Source organism: Heptranchias perlo, chromosome 17 (genome assembly GCF_035084215.1).
Source record: "Heptranchias perlo isolate sHepPer1 chromosome 17, sHepPer1.hap1, whole genome shotgun sequence".
NCBI lineage: Eukaryota > Metazoa > Chordata > Chondrichthyes > Hexanchiformes > Hexanchidae > Heptranchias > Heptranchias perlo.
The window spans coordinates 15576776-15597772 of NC_090341.1; the positions used below are offsets into that span (position 1 = coordinate 15576776).

The 20997-nt window shown below is 40.2% G+C and overlaps 2 protein-coding genes across 7 annotated transcripts in view; both read left to right on the forward strand.

The window, feature by feature from the left end:
* Positions 1-12631, forward strand: part of LOC137334098 (inter-alpha-trypsin inhibitor heavy chain H3-like) — a 47175-nt gene extending 34544 nt beyond the window's left edge. For 2 of the 3 annotated variants that reach the window (XM_067998589.1, XM_067998591.1), the window contains 5 exons: positions 214-327; positions 2495-2696; positions 4428-4600; positions 5203-5314; positions 5426-6390. In XM_067998589.1, coding sequence (XP_067854690.1) covers positions 214-327; positions 2495-2696; positions 4428-4600; positions 5203-5314; positions 5426-5564 — 740 coding nt within the window. In that variant the 3' untranslated portion in view covers positions 5565-6390. Of the gene's footprint in view, positions 1-213; positions 328-2494; positions 2697-4427; positions 4601-5202; positions 5315-5425; positions 6391-12582 lie in introns of those variants that run through there. The other variant, XM_067998590.1, reaches the window with a different exon arrangement.
* The window catches only part of LOC137334097 (inter-alpha-trypsin inhibitor heavy chain H3-like), a 46743-nt gene continuing 31326 nt past the window's right edge, over positions 5581-20997 (forward strand). Inside the window, exons 1-10 of one of the 4 annotated variants that reach the window (XM_067998588.1) lie at positions 5581-5604; positions 12583-12639; positions 13784-13816; positions 14179-14345; positions 15902-16006; positions 16826-16988; positions 17098-17208; positions 17301-17429; positions 17508-17624; positions 18954-19122. In XM_067998588.1, the coding sequence (XP_067854689.1) occupies positions 5596-5604; positions 12583-12639; positions 13784-13816; positions 14179-14345; positions 15902-16006; positions 16826-16988; positions 17098-17208; positions 17301-17429; positions 17508-17624; positions 18954-19122 (1060 nt within the window). In that variant the 5' untranslated portion in view covers positions 5581-5595. Of the gene's footprint in view, positions 5605-12353; positions 12495-12582; positions 12640-13783; positions 13817-14178; positions 14346-15901; positions 16007-16825; positions 16989-17097; positions 17209-17300; positions 17430-17507; positions 17625-18953; positions 19123-20997 lie in introns of those variants that run through there. The other 3 variants (XM_067998585.1, XM_067998586.1, XM_067998587.1) reach the window with 3 other exon arrangements.

A 20997-nucleotide genomic window follows, 5' to 3' on the forward strand; every position in this document is an offset into this window, starting at 1 on the left:
GATTTCTAATCACAAAAGGCATCAAGGGGTATGGGGAGAGAGTGTGAATATGGTATTGAGATAGAGGATCAGCCATGATCATATTGAATGGCGGAGCAGGCTCAGGGCCGCATGGCCTACTCCTGCTCCTATTTTCTATGTTTCTATGTTAATATAAAATATTAATTGTTTATGGCAATCACTTATGATCTGTTAATGTTACATTTTTTAAAGTTGATGGAGATCCGCATTTCATTATCCAAATGCAAAAGCAATATGATGCTATCTGTTTCAACATTGATGGGAAACCAGGTTCAATAGTAAATCTTGTCACTGATCTACACACAGGTAACACACAGTATTTTGTATATCGAATGTTGTGTTGCTTTTAAGCAGAGCAACAGAACAGAACAGAACCAGTATTGAATTTGTCACAATGAAGGAAAGAAAGAACTTGCATTTATATAGTGCCTTTTATATGCTAAGGATGTCCAAAGTGCTTCACAGCCAATGAATTGCTTTTAAGATGTAATCACTGTTGTTTTTTGGCAAATACAGCAGCCAATTTGCACACAGCAAGATCCCACAGATAGCATTGAGATAAATGAAATGAAATTAAATGAGGATAAATGTTGGCCAGGTCACCTGGAAAACTTCTCTGCTTTCCTTTGCCTTGGGATTTTGTACATGCATCTGAACAGGCAGGCTTTTATGCTGCATTTAAGTGAACACAACATATCACAACATCAATTGAACTAAGACAATAGGAATTCTTATAAAGTTCTGCAAAAGAAAACGAATTTCTATAACTTCATAAAATGAAAACAGTGGAATTAGTTCTGAATTAATGCTGAGTGCCTACCCCTGAAATTCTTATTTGTCCTTATTTACTGTAATTTTTCTTCAGCGCTGTACATTGATTTCCTTACCAATGGAAATCTTGTGGAAAACAGAATTGTTCTGCAGCTAACTGTCTTTATAGATGGTTTTTTATTTATCCCATAATTCAGCTACCAAATTTTACAATGCCATCATCCATTACATTAATACAAAAATATCCACAGGAGGGCACTACAGATTGGCACAGAATTTATCCACTAGAAAAGATGGGGAATTAATAGCACTGCTAGTAGATCTGCCATGGCATTACTGATGGGGAGTGAGGGAACCTATCTTTTTTACCTGTCTCTGTTGTCTTCACATTGCTGTTCCTCTCTGCCTCTCTCTTTCAGTTCTCTGTGCCTTTCTCTTCTCTTCAGCTTGTCTCTCAGTCATCATCTGCATTTATGTTTCTCTTTTTTTGTTTTGGCTGGACAATGGTGAGGAAGGGAATAGCCAATGATCACATGCTGCTCCTTTCTGTTTTGGCCTCAGTCATATGCTTGTCCACATTCCCACTCACCTTCCTAGCATGTCCTATTCCCCCATTTCCCACTCTGCACTTCTTCTTGTCTCCTTACTATTTGTGTCGCTGTTTCTTTCCCTCCATAACCTTTCCATTCTCCCTGTAGTCTTCCAGTTCTTCATTTTCCTGTATGCTTTGATTTCTGCCAGCAACTTTTGCTGTTTTGCACTTTCTCACTTTGTTCTTTCATGCTGCCCTTCTTGAACTGCCCCTGCATTGCCTCATCCCAGGTTTCCTGTCCCCCGCCTAATCATGGAACCTTCCCCTATTCTGTCCTCAATCCCATACATTGCACCATTTATCCCTGAATCCCACATATTCACCTTAAGTCCCATTAGCTTCTCCTATCCCCACTTAATTGCTCCATCTTCTCCCATGCATTGTTGAATCTCACCCATCCCTGTCAATCTCCACCCTGCCAAATCCTCACTTAATTGCACTACCTTCACCCCTACACCAATTCCCCTTGAATTATATCATATTCGCTGATCCCCTATTTACGTTATTGCACTTGAATCCACAATTACTCCCTTAGGTTGTTCATCAACTGAATGCTTTTGAAGTAAGGCAGTGGCTACTGCTTATGCTCTGCCTTTGTCTCTGTCTAACCTTGATTTCAGAGGCCCTTTAGTTTTGAAAGTGCGGCACGCAGCTTTCTGAACGCAGGCACTGCTCCCACTAAGGTTTTGGTCACCTCTCTAGAATTCCAGAAGAGTTTTGGCACTTGCTTCTTTTCTCCGCCGTGAAGTGTCGTGGGTTATTTTCCTACATCAAGGTGCTCTATAAATGCAAGTTGTTGCTGTTGTTTATGTATTGTACTCATTTCTACAATATATACAAGACATTAATTAAATCAGAGTAGCTAGTGATGACCATAAACAGCTGGAGCTGTGATTTTATGGATGACAATATTGCGTGAACCCCTCAATTAAATTACTACCGTTATTTACATTCAATCATGTTATTCTATATAAATATGTGTTTATATATAATATATACACATATTTCAATGTTTTAATTTTTAATTATTAATTAATGGTAAATGTTCTATTTGTACATTGTTTTATTGTTTATTAACTTATTTTCAATATATTTGTCATAAAACAATAGGCATAAAAGTAAATGGACAATTGATAGGAGACAAGAAAACAGAAAGTAACCAGAAATTAAATACATACTTTGGAAAGTTTGGGCTTGAAAACAGTAAAATCGACATGAAAATAGCAGTGACGACTGAAGTGATCACCGTTTTTTACAGTGAAGATGAGACTATAATCCCCTGGTCAACAACAGCAGCCTTAATGTGTGAGAGGTATTGGCTGCACTGTAATAATGTAACCACTGTACATTTGTATTTTAGAGTTCTAATCAATGGTACTGTAGACTCCAAATAGAGTAGTGGAAGTGAAAAGTATGGAATCTTTTAAGAACCAATTGGATGATACATTGGGGGTTCTTTAGGGTTTTCTGGATAGATAAAGGAAGATGAGCCTTCCTCATCCATAATTATCTTTTAATCTTGTGATCTACCAATTTTCTGTTTAAGATTACATAGAATTACTAGGAATGTACGGCATAGGAACGGGCCATTCGGCCCAACAGGTCCATGCCAGTGTTTATGCTTCACATAAGTCTCCTCCCTCCCTGCTTCATCTAACCCTATCAGTATATCCTTCTATTCCTTTCTCCCTCGTGTGTTTATCTAGCTTCCCCTTAAATGCATCTATGCTATTCGCCTCAATTACTCCTTATGGTAGCATGTTCCATATTCTAACCACTCTCTGGGTAAAGAAGTTTCTCCTGAATTCCCTATTGGATTTATTACTGACTATCTTATATTTATGGCCCCTAGTTCTGGTCGCCCCTGCAAGTGGAAACATCTCTGTCTACCTTATCAAACCCTTTCATAATCTTAAAGACCTCTATCAGTTCACCGCTCGGTCTTCTCTTTTCTAGAGAAAAGAGACCTAGCCTGCTCAATCTTTCCTGATAGGTATACCTTCTCAGTTCTGGTATCATCCTGGTAAATATTTTGTGCAATTTCTCCAGTGCCTCTATTTCCTTTTTATAATATGGAGATCAGAACTGTTCAAGTGGGGTCTAACCAAGGTTCTACACAAGTTTAACATCGTTGCTTTTCAATTCTATCCCTCTGGGAATGAACCCCAAGGCTCGGTTTGCTTTTCTTATGGCCTTATTAACCTGTCTCTACTTTTCATGATTTGTGTATCTGTACCCCCAGATCCCTTTGCTGCTCCACACCATTTAGACTCTTATTATCCAAGCAGCATGTGGCCCCGTTATTGTCCCTACCAAAATGTAATACCACACGCTTAGCTATATTGAAATTCATTTGCCAATTACACACCCATTCTGCAAGTTAATGCCTTCCTGAGTTCTTCCACCAGGCTGCCAAGGAAGGCAGCAAATAGATGTAAGACTCTTTCTACGTGGAGAGAGAGGAAGGTTGGGTGCTGACTAAACCCTGGCTGCTCTTCTGCAACTTCCTAACAGATGGTTACAGAATTGCAAACTAGAATTGACAGGTCACCTGCCATACTCTTAAATTGGGGGGGAAAAGGCAGCGTAAAATAACTTTAAATATAGGAGCTAAAAATATTTGCTCCCTGTACCAAATAAGAAGAATCTCTGAGATCTTTACCTGAGTTCAGTCTGTAGGGTGTTTTCATCAGCATGCCAGTATACTGACTTGCACGGTAAAATTTATGTAACAAGAAAAGGTGATGCTACTGCAGTATTTTTATAGTGATTACATCACAAATTTAAGATTTCAGTGACAATGCAATCCAAGTGTAAACTGCTTGGAGCATCAGGTCAAGCACTGGGGGGGAGAAAAGCAGCATTCACAGGCCACACGTAGCATAGCTATAATTTCAATAAACTTAATTTTGTCTAAAGCCTCAGATGACAAATGGCTTGAGATTATGTTCCTGCAATCGTTTAGTTTCACCCATGCTTTTATAAAGAATTGAAACAATTTTGGAACAATAATAATAGAATGCCTTAAAAAATCTCTTTCCAGCTTTTCTGTCTCAGTCATTAAAGAAAAGAATGTCACAGTAACGATGGGAGATGATGCAACATTTGTTATTGTGCTACATCAGGTCTGGAAAAATCACCCTCGACACCGAGACTTTCTGGGATTTTATACAATTGACAGCCACAGGCTCTCAAATATGACCCATGGATTACTTGGTATGTAGAATATTCACTTCATTACCTGCCCAGTCAAGAAAAATGAAATTGTATTTATATAGCGCCTCAGGATGCCCCAAGGTGCTTCACAGCCAATGAAATACTTTTAAAGTGTAGTCACTGTTGTAATATAGGGAATCGTGGTAGCCAATTTGCACACAGCAAAATCGCACAAATAGAAATGACGTAAATGACCAGATAATCGGTTTTAGTGATGTTGGTTGAGGATAAATGTTATCCAGGACACGGGCGAACTCCCCTGCTCTCCTCTGAATAGCGCCATGCAATCTTTTACATCCACCTGAGAAGGCAGACGGGATCTTGGTTTAATGTCTCATCTAAAAGACAATACCTCTGACAGTGAAGCACCTCTTCAGTACTGCATTGAAGTGTCGGCCTAGATTATATGCTTAAATCTCTGGATTGGGGCTTGAACCCACAACCTCTGATTCAGAGGTGACAGCGCTATCACTGAGCCAAGGTTTACATCCCTCATAACTAAGACTGAATTTTGGAGCAGGGATAAGTTTCTTATTATACTGTGATGGATTAGTGAAATTCTAACTTCTAGCCTGAACTGATTTTATTTCATATTGATGCAGGTCAATTTTACCATGATGTTGATGCTGAGGTATATAACATTCATCCTGGATCAGACCCAGAGAAACCAGATGCAACAATGGTTGTAAAGGGCCACAAACTCACAGTAACAAGGTAAAAGCTTCAAATGTAGTTTCATATTTCCATAGCTTAGGTTGTATTTTTGAAATTTTTTTTGAATTACAATTTTCTATATTTCTTACATATACATTACTTTTTTGTTAGGGGTTGGCAGAAAGATTACCGACTGGATCCAAAATGGGGTGCCAATATCTCATGCTGGTTTGTTCACAACAATGGGAAAGGATTTATTGATGGAATTCACACTGACTACATTGTTTCCTCTTTATTTGACTCAATATAGTCATAACAATAGATCAGCTTAACAAATAAAGATGGTGAAAGTACGTAATTATAGTTTTTACATTACTAATTTTTGAACAGATCATGTCAAATCATTGCAAAGCAGTTCACAGAATGAATTGCATTTGAAGTCCGGTAACTGATGTTATGTAAAAATCAAAAGTCACTGCTCTTCAAATGGTACCATGGGATCTTCAACGTCCACCTGAATAGACAGACAGGACCTACCTGTTCTCCTGGGAGAGGCAAAAAAACAGATATACATCTAAGGCCAATTAGGGAAAATAAATCTAGAAAGTTCCTCTCTGCCCCCCCCCCCCCCCGCTGCCCCCAAGGCGAGCGAAATTAGCCTACATTGACCATGACTTGTGTTACTTGGTACCTATCTCTTGTATGATGTGATCCCTGCCCTAGCTAGGAACCGGTTCAGTTCTCTTTTGAAGATATGCAGCAAATCAGCACTCACCACACAAGCCGGCAACTTGTTCCATAAGGCCACTATCCTCTGGGAAACGACAAACCATTTAATATCTAATCTAGTTCTACCCTTGCATGACCGCTGGTCCTCCCCAACCTATCTAATTGAAATAATTTGTCAATGGCACTTTTCCAAAAGATACTACCTCCCACAATGCAGCATTCCCTTGATATTCTAGTATTCCAATGGTACATTTTACAGATTGATTATATCACAATAAAATTGATGTTTTATTCAACCATTCCCTTAGAAGTGAAAAAGGAAGTGCACAAATTATTTTAAACACATTTTAAACAATTGGATAAGAATAAAAATGTTGAATTCTAATTTTAATGTTTCAGGTATTCTTTCTCGTCAAAAATTCTTTAAAATAAACTATTAGAATTTTGTATCATTGCATTGGCCTATGGCAGCTGTTTTTTTTCACCACTCATCCAGACTGTAGAACCTGATTAAAATAGCAGAGAAGAATTTCAGATGAATGCATTAAGCATTTGTATGCTAGCATCTCCCAGCATGATTCCAAGCCTATGGTATTGTTATCCTGAATTCTGGAGCCAAAATGAAGAGGGAAGGGGTAAGTCGTAGCCAATCAAAAGGAATCAAGACTTCAGCAAAAAAATTGCAACAAAGTCAAACTCAATAATTGAAGCTCCAGGCAAATAACTCCAAACTGAGCTCCAGTCCTTGACATGGGAATGGGCTTCTTCAAAAAAATGATTTCAAGGGTTTTCAGCACAGAGTAGAGTATGGGGCCAATAATGTGATGACTCCCGTATGATCAGGCATGGAGGCTTGAGGCCTATTCGACCGATGCATACTGTCCAGGAAAACATGACGGGGAGCACATTGTGCAAAATGTGTGCAAGTCACAGAAAGGACCCAGTTTTCATGCTAATTATTCCATTCCAAATGGGTGCTAAGCATCTGGAGAGCCACTCATGCACTCCACCCAAAAAATTTTATTAAGGAAGAATGATTTAACTGAAGGGAAATTGTTCCTCTCACAGTTGAAGTTAACTCAAGAGAGGAGTAAAATTGCATTTAAAAACACAGCAACTTAACCAATTCAGGGAGTTTCATCTGCTATTTCATTTATACTCTTCAATTGCAGTCTGATTGATCTCTGTGTTAATTGTATCAGTTCTGATAATCGGACTTTGTCAGACATTTTTTGTTCTTGTTCTGATTGATTTATTTCAATGATAGGGTACACTACCACAGAATATGTTAGAACTTTGGTACCTCACCCAAGTAGCCAACTAGTAGGAATAATAATCCGAAGTGGAAAGTGAGTTCATTTTTTCTCCTCCATAGTGGGGATCAATGAGCACAATTGTGTCCCCTCCTCCCTGTCATTGCCACCCAGATGACATCAGCGAACTCAGCAAAAGGGAACGTATCTAAGGCCTTCCTGTCCTATCTAGCTCAGCAGGAAATAAACTGGTGCATTTACTATCAAAGGCGCCTGTACATAGTTTTAAATCATGCCTCCAACATGACATAAAAGTTGCAGTCATGTATCCTACTGTTTTATAGGATGTCAAGATGTACATTAAAAAGAAAGAAATTGGGGTAGATTTTCAGCTTCAGTGCCTGGGTGGTAACCAGGTGGACTGCATTGCTGGCTTTTTATACAACCTGATTCATTCATTTCAATGGAATGAAAATCAGGCAGGTTCTACAACAGGCAGGCAATTCATGCTGCCAGATTACCGCCCAAGAGGCCAAGATAATGTTTTACCGCAATTTATTTTGAGATTAGTGAAGCTACTGTTATTGAAGAGTATAAATTAAATGGCAGATGTAACTCCAATTGCATCTGAAATATTCAGCGTTGATAGCAACTCATGACTAGATTGAGACCATGGCAACTTACAGCAAGGAAATGATTGTCGCCTTTATTAAGGAGGTGGGGGAATAGAAACCACAGCAGCATTTGCTTTGTTGGATGATGATTAAACAGCTTGAATGAGAGCCGGCCTCTCTCTCTGCACATGAGGTACTGCTTCATTACGGTTTATGAGATACAAAATGATTTTTTAAAAATTCGTTCATGGGATGTGGGCGTCGCTGGCGAGGCCACCATTTATTGCCCATTCCTAATTGCCCTTGAGAAGGTGGTGGTGAGTCGCTTTCTTGAACCGCTGCAGTCCGTGTGGTGAAGGTTCTCCCACAGTGCTGTTAGGTAGGGAGTTTCAGGATTTTGACCCAGCGATGATGAAGGAACGGCGATATATTTCCAAGTCGGGATGTTGTGTGACTTGGAGGGGAACGTGCAGGTGGTATTGTTCCCATGTGCCTGCTGCTCTTGTCCTTCTAGGTGGTAGAGGTTGCGGGTTTGGGAGGTGCTGTCGAAGAAGCCTTGGCGAGTTGCATTTTGTACCTCAAACCTAAAGCAACTCCAGTGTGTTAAGAAATTCAATTTACAGGTATGGTGTAATGGAAAACAATTGAATCTCTCAAATTTCTAAAACTATGAATAATTCTTTTTGGGAAATGATCTCTCTGGAATTCACTTGGCTTTAAAGATCACTTACAAGTCATATATCAGCATATGGTTTGTCTATACATCCACCTGGATAAATTAGGTGCCCTCTTGTGCATGTTGCAACTATCTTGCATGTATTGGCAGTGGATATAAAAAATCCTTTGAAACAAACCTTCCTTCCCTACTTGAGCAGTTTATATTCTCCTGAACCACGAGCACAGAATGGATATAGAGTCAGGACTGAAAAATCATGCCTTTTAATATCCATGCTGCTGGATCAAGTGCTTCCATTCAGGACGTGACTGGATTCCCTGTTCTTTAGTAGGCTCATATGATCCTGTGAGGGGAAAAGAATGTTAAAATAAGGCTATAGGTAAAGACAAATAATGCAATGATTGTGCTCTGCCTATGACAGCAGAGTAGGGCTTAACTCAGTTACATCGGCTGAAATACACCCCAATGCATACATTGATGCAATCTGTTACAAATCACATATTCTTTTTTTATTTGTTCACAGGATGTGGGCATCACTGGCAAAGCCAGCATTTATTGCCCATCCCTAATTGCCCTTGAGAAGGTGGTGGTGAGCCGCCGACTTGAACCACTGCAGTCCATGTGGTGAAGGTTCTCCCACAGTGCTGTTGGGTAGGGAGTTCCAGGATTTTGACCCAGCGACGATGAAGGAACAGCAATATATTGCCAAGTCGGGATGGTGTGTGGCTTGGAGGGGAATGTGCAGGTGGTGGTGGTGTTCCCCTGTGCCTGCTGCCCTTGTCCTAGCTGGTAGAGGTTGCGGGTTTGGAAGGTGCTGTCGAAGAAGCCTTGGCGAGTTGCTGCAGTGCATCCTGTAGACGGTACACACTGCACTGGTGGTGAAGGGAGTGAATGTTTAGGGTGGTGGATGGGGTGTCAATCAAGCAGGCTGCATTGTCCTGGATGGTGTCGAGCTTGTTGAGTGTTGTTGGAGCTGCACTCATCCAGGCAAGTGGAGAGTATTCCATCACACTCCTGACTTATGCCTTGTAGATGGTGGAAAGGCTTTGGGGATTCAGGAGGTGAGTCACTCGCCACAGAATACCCAGCCTCTGACCTGCTCTTGTAGCCATAGTATTTATGTGGCTGGTCCATTTAAGTTTCTGGTCAATGATGACCTCCCAGGATGTTGATGGTGGGGGATTTGGCGATTTGGCGATTTTAATGCCGTTGTATGTCAATGGGAGGTGATTAGACTCTCTCTTGTTGGAGATGGTCATTGCCTGGCACTTGTCCGGCACAAATGTTACTTGCCACTTATCAGCCAAGCCTGGATGTTGTCCAGGTCTTGCTGCATGCAGGTATGGACTGCTTCATTATCTGGGGGTTTGCGAATGGAACTGAACACTGTACAATCATCAGTGAACATCCCCATTTCTGATGTGGAGATGCCGGTGATGGACTGGGGTGGACAAATGTAAGGACTTGCACAACACCAGGTTATAGTCCAACAGTTTTATTTTAAATCACAAGCTTTCGGAGCTTTCCTCCTTCGTCAGGTGAGTGAAGGGTTCTAAAAACGCATATATAGTCAGACTATATATGCTATGCGTTTTTAGAACCCTTCACTCACCTGCGAAGGAGGAAAGCTCCGAAAGCTTGTGATTTAAAATAAAACTGTTGGACTATAACCTGGTGTTGTGCAAGTCCTTACATTTATCCCCATTTCTGACCTTATGATGGAGGGAAGGTCATTGATGAAGCAGCTGAAGATGGTTGGGCCCAGGACACTGCCCTGAGGAACTCCTGCAGCAATGTCCTGGGGCTGAGATGATTGGCCTCCAACAACCACTATTATCTTCCTTTGTGCTAGGTATGACTCCAGCCACTGGAGAGTTTTCCCCGATTCCCATTGACTTCAATTTTACTAGGGTTCCTTGGTGTCACACTCGGTCAATTGCTGCCTTAATGTCAAGGGCAGTCACTCTCACTTCACCTCTGGAATTCAGCTCTTTTGTCCATGTTTGGACCAAGGCTGTAATGAGGTCTGGCGCCGAGTGGTCCTGGCGGAACCCAAACTGAGCATCGGTGAGCAGGTTATTGGTGAATAAGGACCGCTTGATAGCACTGTCGATGACACCTTCCATCACTTTGCTGATGATTGAGAGTAGACGGATGGGGCGATAATTGGCCGGATTGAATTTGTCCTACTTTTTGTGGACAGGACATACCTGGGCCATTTTCCACATTGTCAGGTAGATGCCAGTGTTGTAGCTATACTGGATCAGCTTGGCTGGAGGTGCGGCTAGTTCTGGAGCACAAGTCTTCAGCACTACAGCCGGGATGTTGTCAGCCTTTGCTGTATCCAGTGCACTCAATCATTTCTTGATATCACGTGGAGTGAATCGAATTGGCTGCAGACTGGTTTCTGTGATGTTCGGGATATCGGGTGGAGGCCAAGATGGATCTTCCACTCAGCATTTCTGGCTGAAGATGGTTGCAAACGCTTCAGCCTTGTCTTTTGCACTCACGTGCTGGGATCTGCCATTGTTGAGGATGGGGATGTTCATGGAGCCTCCTCTTCCCGTTAGTTGTTTGATTGTCCACCACCATTCATGACTGGATGTGGCAGGACTGCAGAGCTTTGATCTGATCCGTTGGTTATGGAGTCACTTAGCTGTCTTATAGCATGTTGCTTCCGCAATATTATTGAAGCCTTATTGAAGCAGTAGTTTGGAAAGCAAGGGACACAAAGTTTAGATCCCAAATTCAAAGACAGTATTGCCAGTTGCGGCGACAGATCAAGCGTGCCACTGTCTCCAATGGTGGAGCAAGCTTTAAACAATTTAAAACTAGTTAGATTGATGCTAAATTTCACATGCCAATAACATTTCTGCTACCAGAATCTAAATGGTCAGCGTTTCTTTGTTCAGGCACCATATTCTTCACAGTAGTGCTCCCTTAGTTTTATCAATGGTTGTATATTCATACAATAAATTGACCAGGTAACCACTTCACTCTTTACCAAGCATCAATAACCTCTCTCCCACTGTTGCCAAAACCCTAATCCAAAACTTTATTTTTATAGTTTTGACTTCTCTAATGCTCTCCCATCCGTCATCCGTCCTCCTTACCTCTACCCTCCACAAATTACAACTCATTCAGAATGCTGCATCCCGTATCTTCACCCATACAAAGATAGCATTCCCATCATCCCTGCCCATGCCAATCTCCATGGATTCGCCATACTCCAGCAGATTGATTTCAATATCCAATTCTTTGCTTTCAATTCATTATATGGCATGCCCCACTCTACCTCAGAAATCTCCTCCAATTATCCACCCCCACGTTCATCCTCCACTCCCCTGATAGTGGGTAAGTCCTTGTTACCCACTCCCTCTCCTTCACTATTGGTGGAAGATCTTTCAATTATTATGCCCTTACCCTCTGGAGCTCTTTCACTAAACCCTTCTGTCTTGTAACAACTTTCAGAAGCTTCCTAAAAACCTCTTCAACTCTGTAGTTGGATTTCTGCCAATCTCCCGATTAGAAAATCCACTAAACATCCTGGTCCTAAAATTCTTTGGTTACCAGAGCGGGAGACCGGCAGAAACCTCGACGAGTTATGGGCCCCGTGACTAAAATAATTAATTCATTTATATTTCAGTGTTGAGCTCCATATAGGGACTACTCTTTAGACCTAACTGTTCAGAGTGCACAATTTGCCTAAAAAATCTTTGTTTGCTTTAAATATGCTGATTGTTTACATAACAGCCTCTGCTGGGTCAACATTTTTTGGCCACTGTAAAAGTGGAGTCAATGGCATTGTTGCTTATTAACAGAGCTCAGAATAAAGCCTAGTTTCTTGTAGCTCGTTTGACAGCATAGCATTGTTCATAATGAAGACAATGCTGTCCTATTTTTTACTGATTTCTATTCCAGCATTAATATCCTCTGATTTTATAATAACGGAATCAGAGCATCATAAGGTAATGTAATATTTATACTACCAAATATTTATAATTTTGTTGATTCATTGAATTACTGTTTAAACTTCTTATTTTTCAATTTGAGCAGAGTGATTATGCGAACCCTTCCTCAAATGTGCTGAAACTGGCCCCAAGAACACTGAAGGTATTCAGCAGCTAATCTGTACATGTAAAATTACTGTGCTTCATTTAATCACAGCAAAATATTCTCTCAAGTAAAATATAAAAGGATTAAATGTTATTAAATTATATGTTTCACGTCTCTGAGCTTTTTGCCAACAAATCATAACACGCGCTGTCCTCACCAGTAGTGATTTACAAGTCTTGCACAGTACTACTAAAACTATTTTCGAACCTGCTCTTCCCATCTCTTTTAATACTAATGAGAATGATACAATGCAATAATCTAGGTAACATTTTCAAATGAAATCCCGTGCAAGAGTAAACCCAGGGTAGTTCTATTGATCCTCATTGAACTGGTTTAGGTTACAATCTTAAAATCACTGCCGAGTATCTAATTTGTTTTAACGGTGTGTACTGCTTCAATATGGTGTGAGTTTTATTGGGTTTTGCGTCTACTCTTCGTTGGCAATGCTGCCACCCACTGAGGACGATCTTTGCACTAAAGGATCAATGATTATGATATCTTTACTGCAATTTTATGTAAATCTATTATCACTTACACTAAATAATAATGTATCACTGTGTTTATTTTGTACATAACTCTCAGTTCCTTTGGACAGCACTTCAACTAAAATGAATGCTCTAGTTTTTTGTGCTCAAATGGCAGACAGATAGCCGATTGAAGCCTGAGGTATAGGCTAGGTTTTTTTCATTAGCTTCTTTAGTAGTACATTGTTGCTGTTCATTAAATGTGAACTACAAGCTTAGACTGCAGTGGTACACGAGTCCTTTATGGATTTATGGGGTACAACTGTTGATTCAGAAAATTATGTTGTCAAATGCAAGAATGTAATGTGTATTGATGTTCATTATTTCTCATCGGTAAGATTGTTTTTTAAATTAGTTTCTTTACTAACAAGAACCGCTAATAAACTCTTGCAACATCCTGAGGGATTGTATCGTGAGCTATCGTACATTAACTATTGCACTTCACAAAAGAGAGGAAAGCTTTACAGTAGTGATATTTTATTTTTACATGGACCAAACATCTGTTTCTTTGGAATTTAATTTAATCTCTTTTACTATTCCATTTATCTGTGTAATTTGTGTGCAAAATAAATGCATTTTATAACATTGATTATGTTGGTCTTTTTCTTGGCTGGCAGCAGAAAAGAAGCACCGAGGAGCATGACACGAAAGTAGGTTTAATTTCTCCGATACTATTTATCTCAATAATTTCTGATTTTTTTTTAATATGCTGGGTGATTTTTATCAGTTCTGTTAAATTCGATTTTTTTTTTCTCTGAACAACGGTTTGATTGGCTTTGTTTTGATTATTTATTGGGGTGTGATTTTGTAAAATGTACTTCAGACGATGCAATTTATGAACTATGACCATTTATAGTGAAAATATTAGGCACACTGTCGATAATGTGCGAGTCCTTGATGTGAGTTCCGGTACAACACAGCACTAATTTAGTTTCAGTCTGATCTTTCCAGTTATTTTAGTTTCTTGCATAAGTCGCTCCTTATTGAAATATTACCCCTTAATTTCCTTCAGCCTGTGAGGGAGCTTGAAATCTACAGTATGAAGATTGATTGCAAAGTCACATCTCGATTTGCTCACAACGTGATAATCAGCCGAGTGGTAAATCGAGCAAATGAGTCGAGGGAGGCCTTCTTCGAGGTGGAGCTGCCCAAAACAGCCTTCATTTCCAACTTCAGCATGTGTGTATCAGCTACATTATTTAGTCAGAAAACTAATGAGCATGGAAGAGTTCCTCTGTAGCAAACTCTTCTGTGTTATATATTTAGGTTGAGCAATGCAATTGTGGCGTATATGGTGCACAACAGTGCTGAGAGTTGTGAAAACTGTAGCTAAAGCTAGAAAATATGTGCAAGGTTAATTTGCATGGAGAGAAAAAAGTCGCTAGAGAACCAACTGAGAATGTTTAGACTATGCTGTGTAAGTTTGAACTGGGAAGGGAAGCAGTTTATTAATCAATTTTGAAAACATTTACCATTTCAGATTCAGCAGGAGAATAATGATAGCCACAATATTGTCAATTTCTCTGCAAGAAATTAGGAAAAATTCCAGCAATCTTCTGCAGTTTTCCAGTTGGCCAGCTTGTAGCTATTATTACAAAATAATTTGTAGGCATTTGAGAAATTATTGGATAGTTTTTCTTTGTAAACCCATTTTCAACTTTCAAAATGTATATCTATTTTATATATAATTTGCAAAAATTAGATTATGTAATGACAAAGATTATAAAGTTGAGTTAGAGCAAGGAATAGAATTATTGAATGTCTCTAATTCACACTAATCTTGGAACACATTGGTAAAAGATGTAATCTTCCCTTACATCATATCTTTTTCTGAAATTCTGAAATTTACACTTGATTTGTTTGAATCTAGAAAAGAGCAGCTGACCCTATTCAGTCCAAACTGCAGCGTTCCTTCCTTTCTCTCTCTCTGACCGTTTTTTCTAGAAGTTTGCAACTAATGTGGACTCCGACTGCAATACCATTCTTCTGAGATTGTCTCTTCCATGGTTTTGCGTTCTTCCTGCTACATGCCTCCAAGGTCCCATTCTTATCTCCTCCCTGACTTTTCTGTGCCCTTAAGACAATCTTTCTTGTTTCAATTTACTGCATGTCTTCAAGACATCTGCAACCCCTATAACTCTGGGATTGACCCCTCTCTCTTTCTGAAATTTCTCCTCCTTGCTCTCTGCCTCCAAGATTCTCCTGTTCAGTGCCTGACATCATCCTCCGAGTCTCTTTGTCTCACAGATGTCCTCATATTTTTCTGCATCCAAGGCCCCATGGGTGTCCATTCCGTGTATTCAAGATTGCCCTGCTATGTGCACAAATATGTGTTGAAATATAGTACAGTTATTAATAATTAGAATCATATTAAATTTGTGTGTATCTTCCTTCTTGAACAGTATGAATGGAATTAAGAAAAGTGGATTAAAATCTGCTAATTAGCTTCTAGTAACTAAGGTAAGGAAGTTCCGCAAGATGCCTATATTAATATGAATTGGGTATCTTGATTAGTGATAATACAGGATAGTTCTCTCTCCCCTATCCCTATCTTTCCACTCATGACAGAAATAAATATTTCTTCAACAGATATCCTACCAACTAAAAGACATGTCAAATGTTAGGTGATTATTACAAATCTAATTTGTGTTTTGTGCAAAGATTTGTTTTATCAGAGGAGATGACGTATGAATCAGGTTCCTGCTATAACATTCATGTGGTTTCTCCCTCTTTAGGACTCTAGATGGAGTGACATACGTGGGAGCTGTGAAAGAGAAAGAAGTTGCTCAGCGACAGTACCAACAAGCAGTTTCACGGGGACAGACTGCAGGGCTTGTAAAGTAAGAACAAAGTCATACCATTTAAGTGATGACCTCCCTTCTTTCTAATTCAATTATTTCCCACACTGTCTGGTGAGTGAAAATCCTTGTGATAGTGTCCATGTAAGCATAACTGCAAAGAAATGAGAATAGACACATGAAATTCCAGTGGTCAGTGCCCCTCCTCCCACCCCTTCAATGGACGGACCCTTGTCTATTTATCATCACATCTTGCCAAGCCAGTTTTCAACCTACCTGACTAATTCATTAATTCCGAGCAGTGTTATCTTTTTCGAAATCTTCCAATATGAGGGGTAATTCTGCACTTCTAAGCTCCCAGCGGGAAACTCAGGAAATTAGCTGGGATTGCAGTTTCGGAAATCGGTGTTACATTGTTGTAACCTTATCTCCTACTCTGGCTGCCTGCACACAGAGATTCCATGCTGGTAGTGCAAGATCACGGAATCACTCCACATAATTAAACAGCTTCTGACAAGCCCAAGTATATTATGCATACTGGATAACGTGGGTTTTCTGATTGTGTCCTCCCAATCTAAAGGTGTATCTCAGGCAAACCCAATTGGAAAAGTGGGCATAGATACATTATGCCAGATCTTCGCCCACTTTGTGTATCACACCCATTTCTGGGAAAGGGGAAAATGTGCACAGGAAGTACCCATCTAAAATAGGCGGGATCTTCATTTAAATGTTGATTTGAGGACAGGATATTCTGCTCACCATTTCTCGGCATTCTGGCATGCCAGATGCACATGTCTATTATCTTGCGTGTATGTAACGATAACATTTTAACTTCTGCTTTTTATCTTCTGATATCCAAAGAGCATCCGGAAGAAAAATGGAGAAGTTTAAAGTGTCAGTAAATATTGGACCAGCCAAAAAAGTCACATTTGAACTAACTTACGAAGAATTATTAAAACGTAACCTGGGCAAATATGAGATGAACATCAGAGTAAAACCCCAGCAGCTTATCAATCATTTCCAGGTACATTTGTAAAGTAGCAACATTCTTAATATATTTTAGTTTTGGTTGTGTTTTATTTTCCAGTTTTATGATGATTAAATTCTGTTACATTTTGAACTGCTGTTTCCAGATTGATGTACATGTTTTTGAACCACAAGGCATTGCCTTTCTGGATGTTGATGCAAAATTCCTAATAAATAATCTGACTTCAGTTGTGAAAAAGACTCTTACTGCAACAAGGGTATGTGACTTTGTACATATTTTTTGTTTTAAAATAAAGGTTTACTGAAACAATAACCGGAAAAATTAACATTGAGTCACTGCTTCATTTAGGCGCATGTTTCCTTCAAACCAACGCTTGAGCAACAGCGCAAGTGTCCTGGTTGTCATGAAACACTGCTGGATGGAGACTTCATCATACAGTATGATGTCAACAGAGACCTGTCTGCTGGTAGTGTTCAGGTAATTGAAAACTATACTTAAAATGGGAGCCTCATCGGATTCTTTATTCTGATGATTTTTGATTTTATATTTTTTCAGATTGTAAATGGATATTTTGTACATCATTTCGCACCCGCTAATCTATCGACAATTCCTAAAAATGTCATCTTTGTGATAGACCGCAGCGGATCAATGTGGGGGACTAAAATGCAGCAGGTAAGAAATGTTTTTATTTGGTGCGGGGTGGGTGGCGGGGGCGATGGGAGGATGGGAATCCCTCTGTTTTTCTCACTCACTTTTCTTCCCAGGTCGTACACAACCTGCAGCCAAAAGAGCAACTAACTTGATTCTACACATCTACCAATATTAGAAAGTAGAAAGAAACTTTCATTTATATATCGGCTTTCATGACCACAGGACGTCCCAAAGCGCTTTACAGCCAATGAAGTTTTGAAGTGTAGTCACTGTTGTAATGTAGGAAACGCGGCAGCCAATTTGCACACAGCAAGGTCCCACAAACAGCAATGTGATAATGACCAGATAATCTGCTTTAGTGATGTTGATTGAGGGATAAATATTGGCTGTGACTGCAGGGAGTACTCCCCTGATCTTCTTTGAAATAGTGCCATTAAATCTTTTATGTTCACCTGAGAGGGCAAACGAGACCTCAGTTTAAAATCTCATCCGAAAGATGGCACCTCCAACGATGCAACACTCCCTCAGTACTGCACTGAAGTGTCAGCCTAGATTTTGTGCTCAAGTCTCCTTCTGACTCAAAGGTGAGAGTGCTACCTCTGAGCCACTGCTGACACCACATGGAATTCAACTGGTCACTAGGAAGCACATGATAGTGTTCCGGGGAGACGTATCCCTCTGACTTTTCCCTCCCTCTGTGGGGAAGCACCTTCATTTAGTGCAACCAAACTGGAGCATGCTGGGCAAATTGGTTGCAGTGTAGGCCTCAGGCCTCCACATCAGTACAATAGGCATCAGACGTTATATTAGCCACAGAGTGTTCCATGGGTAATGCAGTGTCATTATACTGATGAAATGAACATATATATAGGGTAATTGTACCATAAGTCCAAGCTTAATATGGTAATTAATTGTATTTTAATGGTTATCTTCCTTCCCCATATGTTTTGGGTGTAACCCTTTATCTGATAAACATTTTGTTCATTTCATGAATATGGTATATCATCTATTTAGTATGAACCTCTTCAAATGTTGATATAACACAGAGTTAAATTGTACATTGCTACTTCTGATTTAAGGAGCAAATAACAGTAATCATTTTGACAGTTCGCATGACATGCTTCTTAAATCTACTTCAGTGCAAGTCAATTTAAAATTATTTCCTCAAAATTACTGGTGCATCCTCTTATTCATTGGGTGTTCATCTGTGATTCATAGGGACCATCATCATGGCATAAGCAACATGTCTAGAAAAATGGCATCAAAGCCTGCTATGCACTACAGTTAATGTGATTGTTAAAGTCGGTGATCTTAAGTATCATTTGTAGACTGATGTTTTGTCCCTTCCAGACAAAAGAAGCTCTTATAAAAATTTTAGAAGATATGGACACAGAGGATCATTTTGCTATTATTATCTTTGATTATGAAACTCAAACATGGAGAGATTCCATAGTTCAAGCAACTCCAGACAATGTGGCTAAAGCTAAAGGATTTGTGAATTCCATTTCACCCAGAGGAGGTAAAGATTACTGTTTTCATAAATAAAAAATTAGAATTTATTGTACTATAATTTTCAAAATCAGTTAATGGGGAAGGAAAATATACGGGAATATGTATTCTTCAAAGTATATCCCCATTTTTCTTTATAAGAAAATTATATTCTTAATTATTTCAATTTTTAAAATACCAATGTATCACAAAGGAAAGAAGGAAAGAAAAACCTGATATAGCACTTTTCAAATCCTCAGGATTTCCAAAGCACTTTACCAATGTATTACTTTTGAAGTGTAGTCACTGTTATATAGGCACATGCAGCAGCCAATTTGCACACTGCTAGGTCCCACAAACAACATTGAGATAAATGACCAGTTCACCTGTTTATGGTGGTGTTGGTGGAAGGACAAATGTTGACCAGGACTCCAAGAGAACTCCCTGCTCTTCTTCAAAAAGTGCCATGGGATCTTTTACGTACACCTGCACGGGCAGACAGGGCCTTGGTTTAACATCTCATCCGAAAGTCAGTACCTCTGCCAGTGCAGCACTCCTTCAGTACTGCACTGAAGTGTCAGCCCTAGATTGTGCACTCAAGTTCTGGTGTGGGGCTTGAACACACAACCTTCTGATTGAGACAAGAGTACTACTACTGCGCCAAGCTGAGAGTATATTGGAGTACGTTGTCTATGTTTATTTTTAAACTATGGCCTAGAAAGCTGTTAGCGTCGTGCCTGTTTTACAAACATAAAATAGGCGCCTAACCATCCAGTGTGGGTATTCATTCTACGCTGGAAGTGTGCTGGCTGCCGTATTAGATCGGGATCCTCAGTAGGTCTCTAGGGCGCGGCCAAAATTATTTAAAATGCTCATTAAAATATTTAAATAAGTATAAAATCCTTTTATGAAATTGGTCTGTCCTAGTGCCTGATTCACCACATCATAAACACACTCAGCAAGTTATGGCACTAACAGATAGCATGGACCATTCAGCAGAACCATTTAAAGAGTTCACCCAGTACACACAGTTAGTTGCGAATTTGTCCTTCTCGGCTGCTGGTTAACTTCTGGCCGTTATTGGCTTATTTTCTGACTTCTACAACTGATTTCTGACCTAAGAAGTTTTTGCTGGTGCTGCGCTAATTTTGGCTGCCTTCACAATAGTTTCACTGCAGTCATAGGTGGTTTGGTAGGTCTGCCTTAGAAGCTGGAGGACGAGAGCGAGCAGCCAAGAAAACACGAGAGAGCTGGACCAGCTAGGGGAAGAGGGAGGAGGAGGAGGGCACAGCACAGGAGACCATACCCACTGTGGGTCTTCAGGGAGCACTTCTCTTACCTTAACTTCACTGAGGAGCAATGTGTCAGGCGTCTTCGCTTCACCAAGGAGGCTATCACCGAGCTATGGAACCAGCTGCAGCCACAACTTGAGCCTCGAACCATGGTGCGGACAGCACTGCCTGTAGCTGTCATGGTCATCGTGGCCCTTAGCTTTTATGCAACAGGCAGGTTGCAAGCTACAACAGGAGACATCTGTGACATCTCCCAGTTTGCTGTTCTTTGTTGTATCGGGGAGGTCACCAAAGCTCTCCATGCCAGGAGAAACAGCTACATCTCTATCCTAATGCACAGAGCAAAGAATGATGAGAGAGTCCAAGATGCTATAAACCGCACTCACATTGCCTTGCGTGTTCCCCACCACCAGCCTAACATCCTTATCAATGGAAAGGGATTCCACTCCCTCGTTGTGCAGCTGGTTTGTGACCACAGGAAATGCAACATGCAGGTCTGTGCCCAGTTTCCTGGCAGCAATCATGATTCATTCATCCTGTGCCAGTCCTCTGTGCTGCCTTTATTCCAACCAGGCCATCAGGGTTGCAAGCTGGCTACTGGGCAACGAGAGATA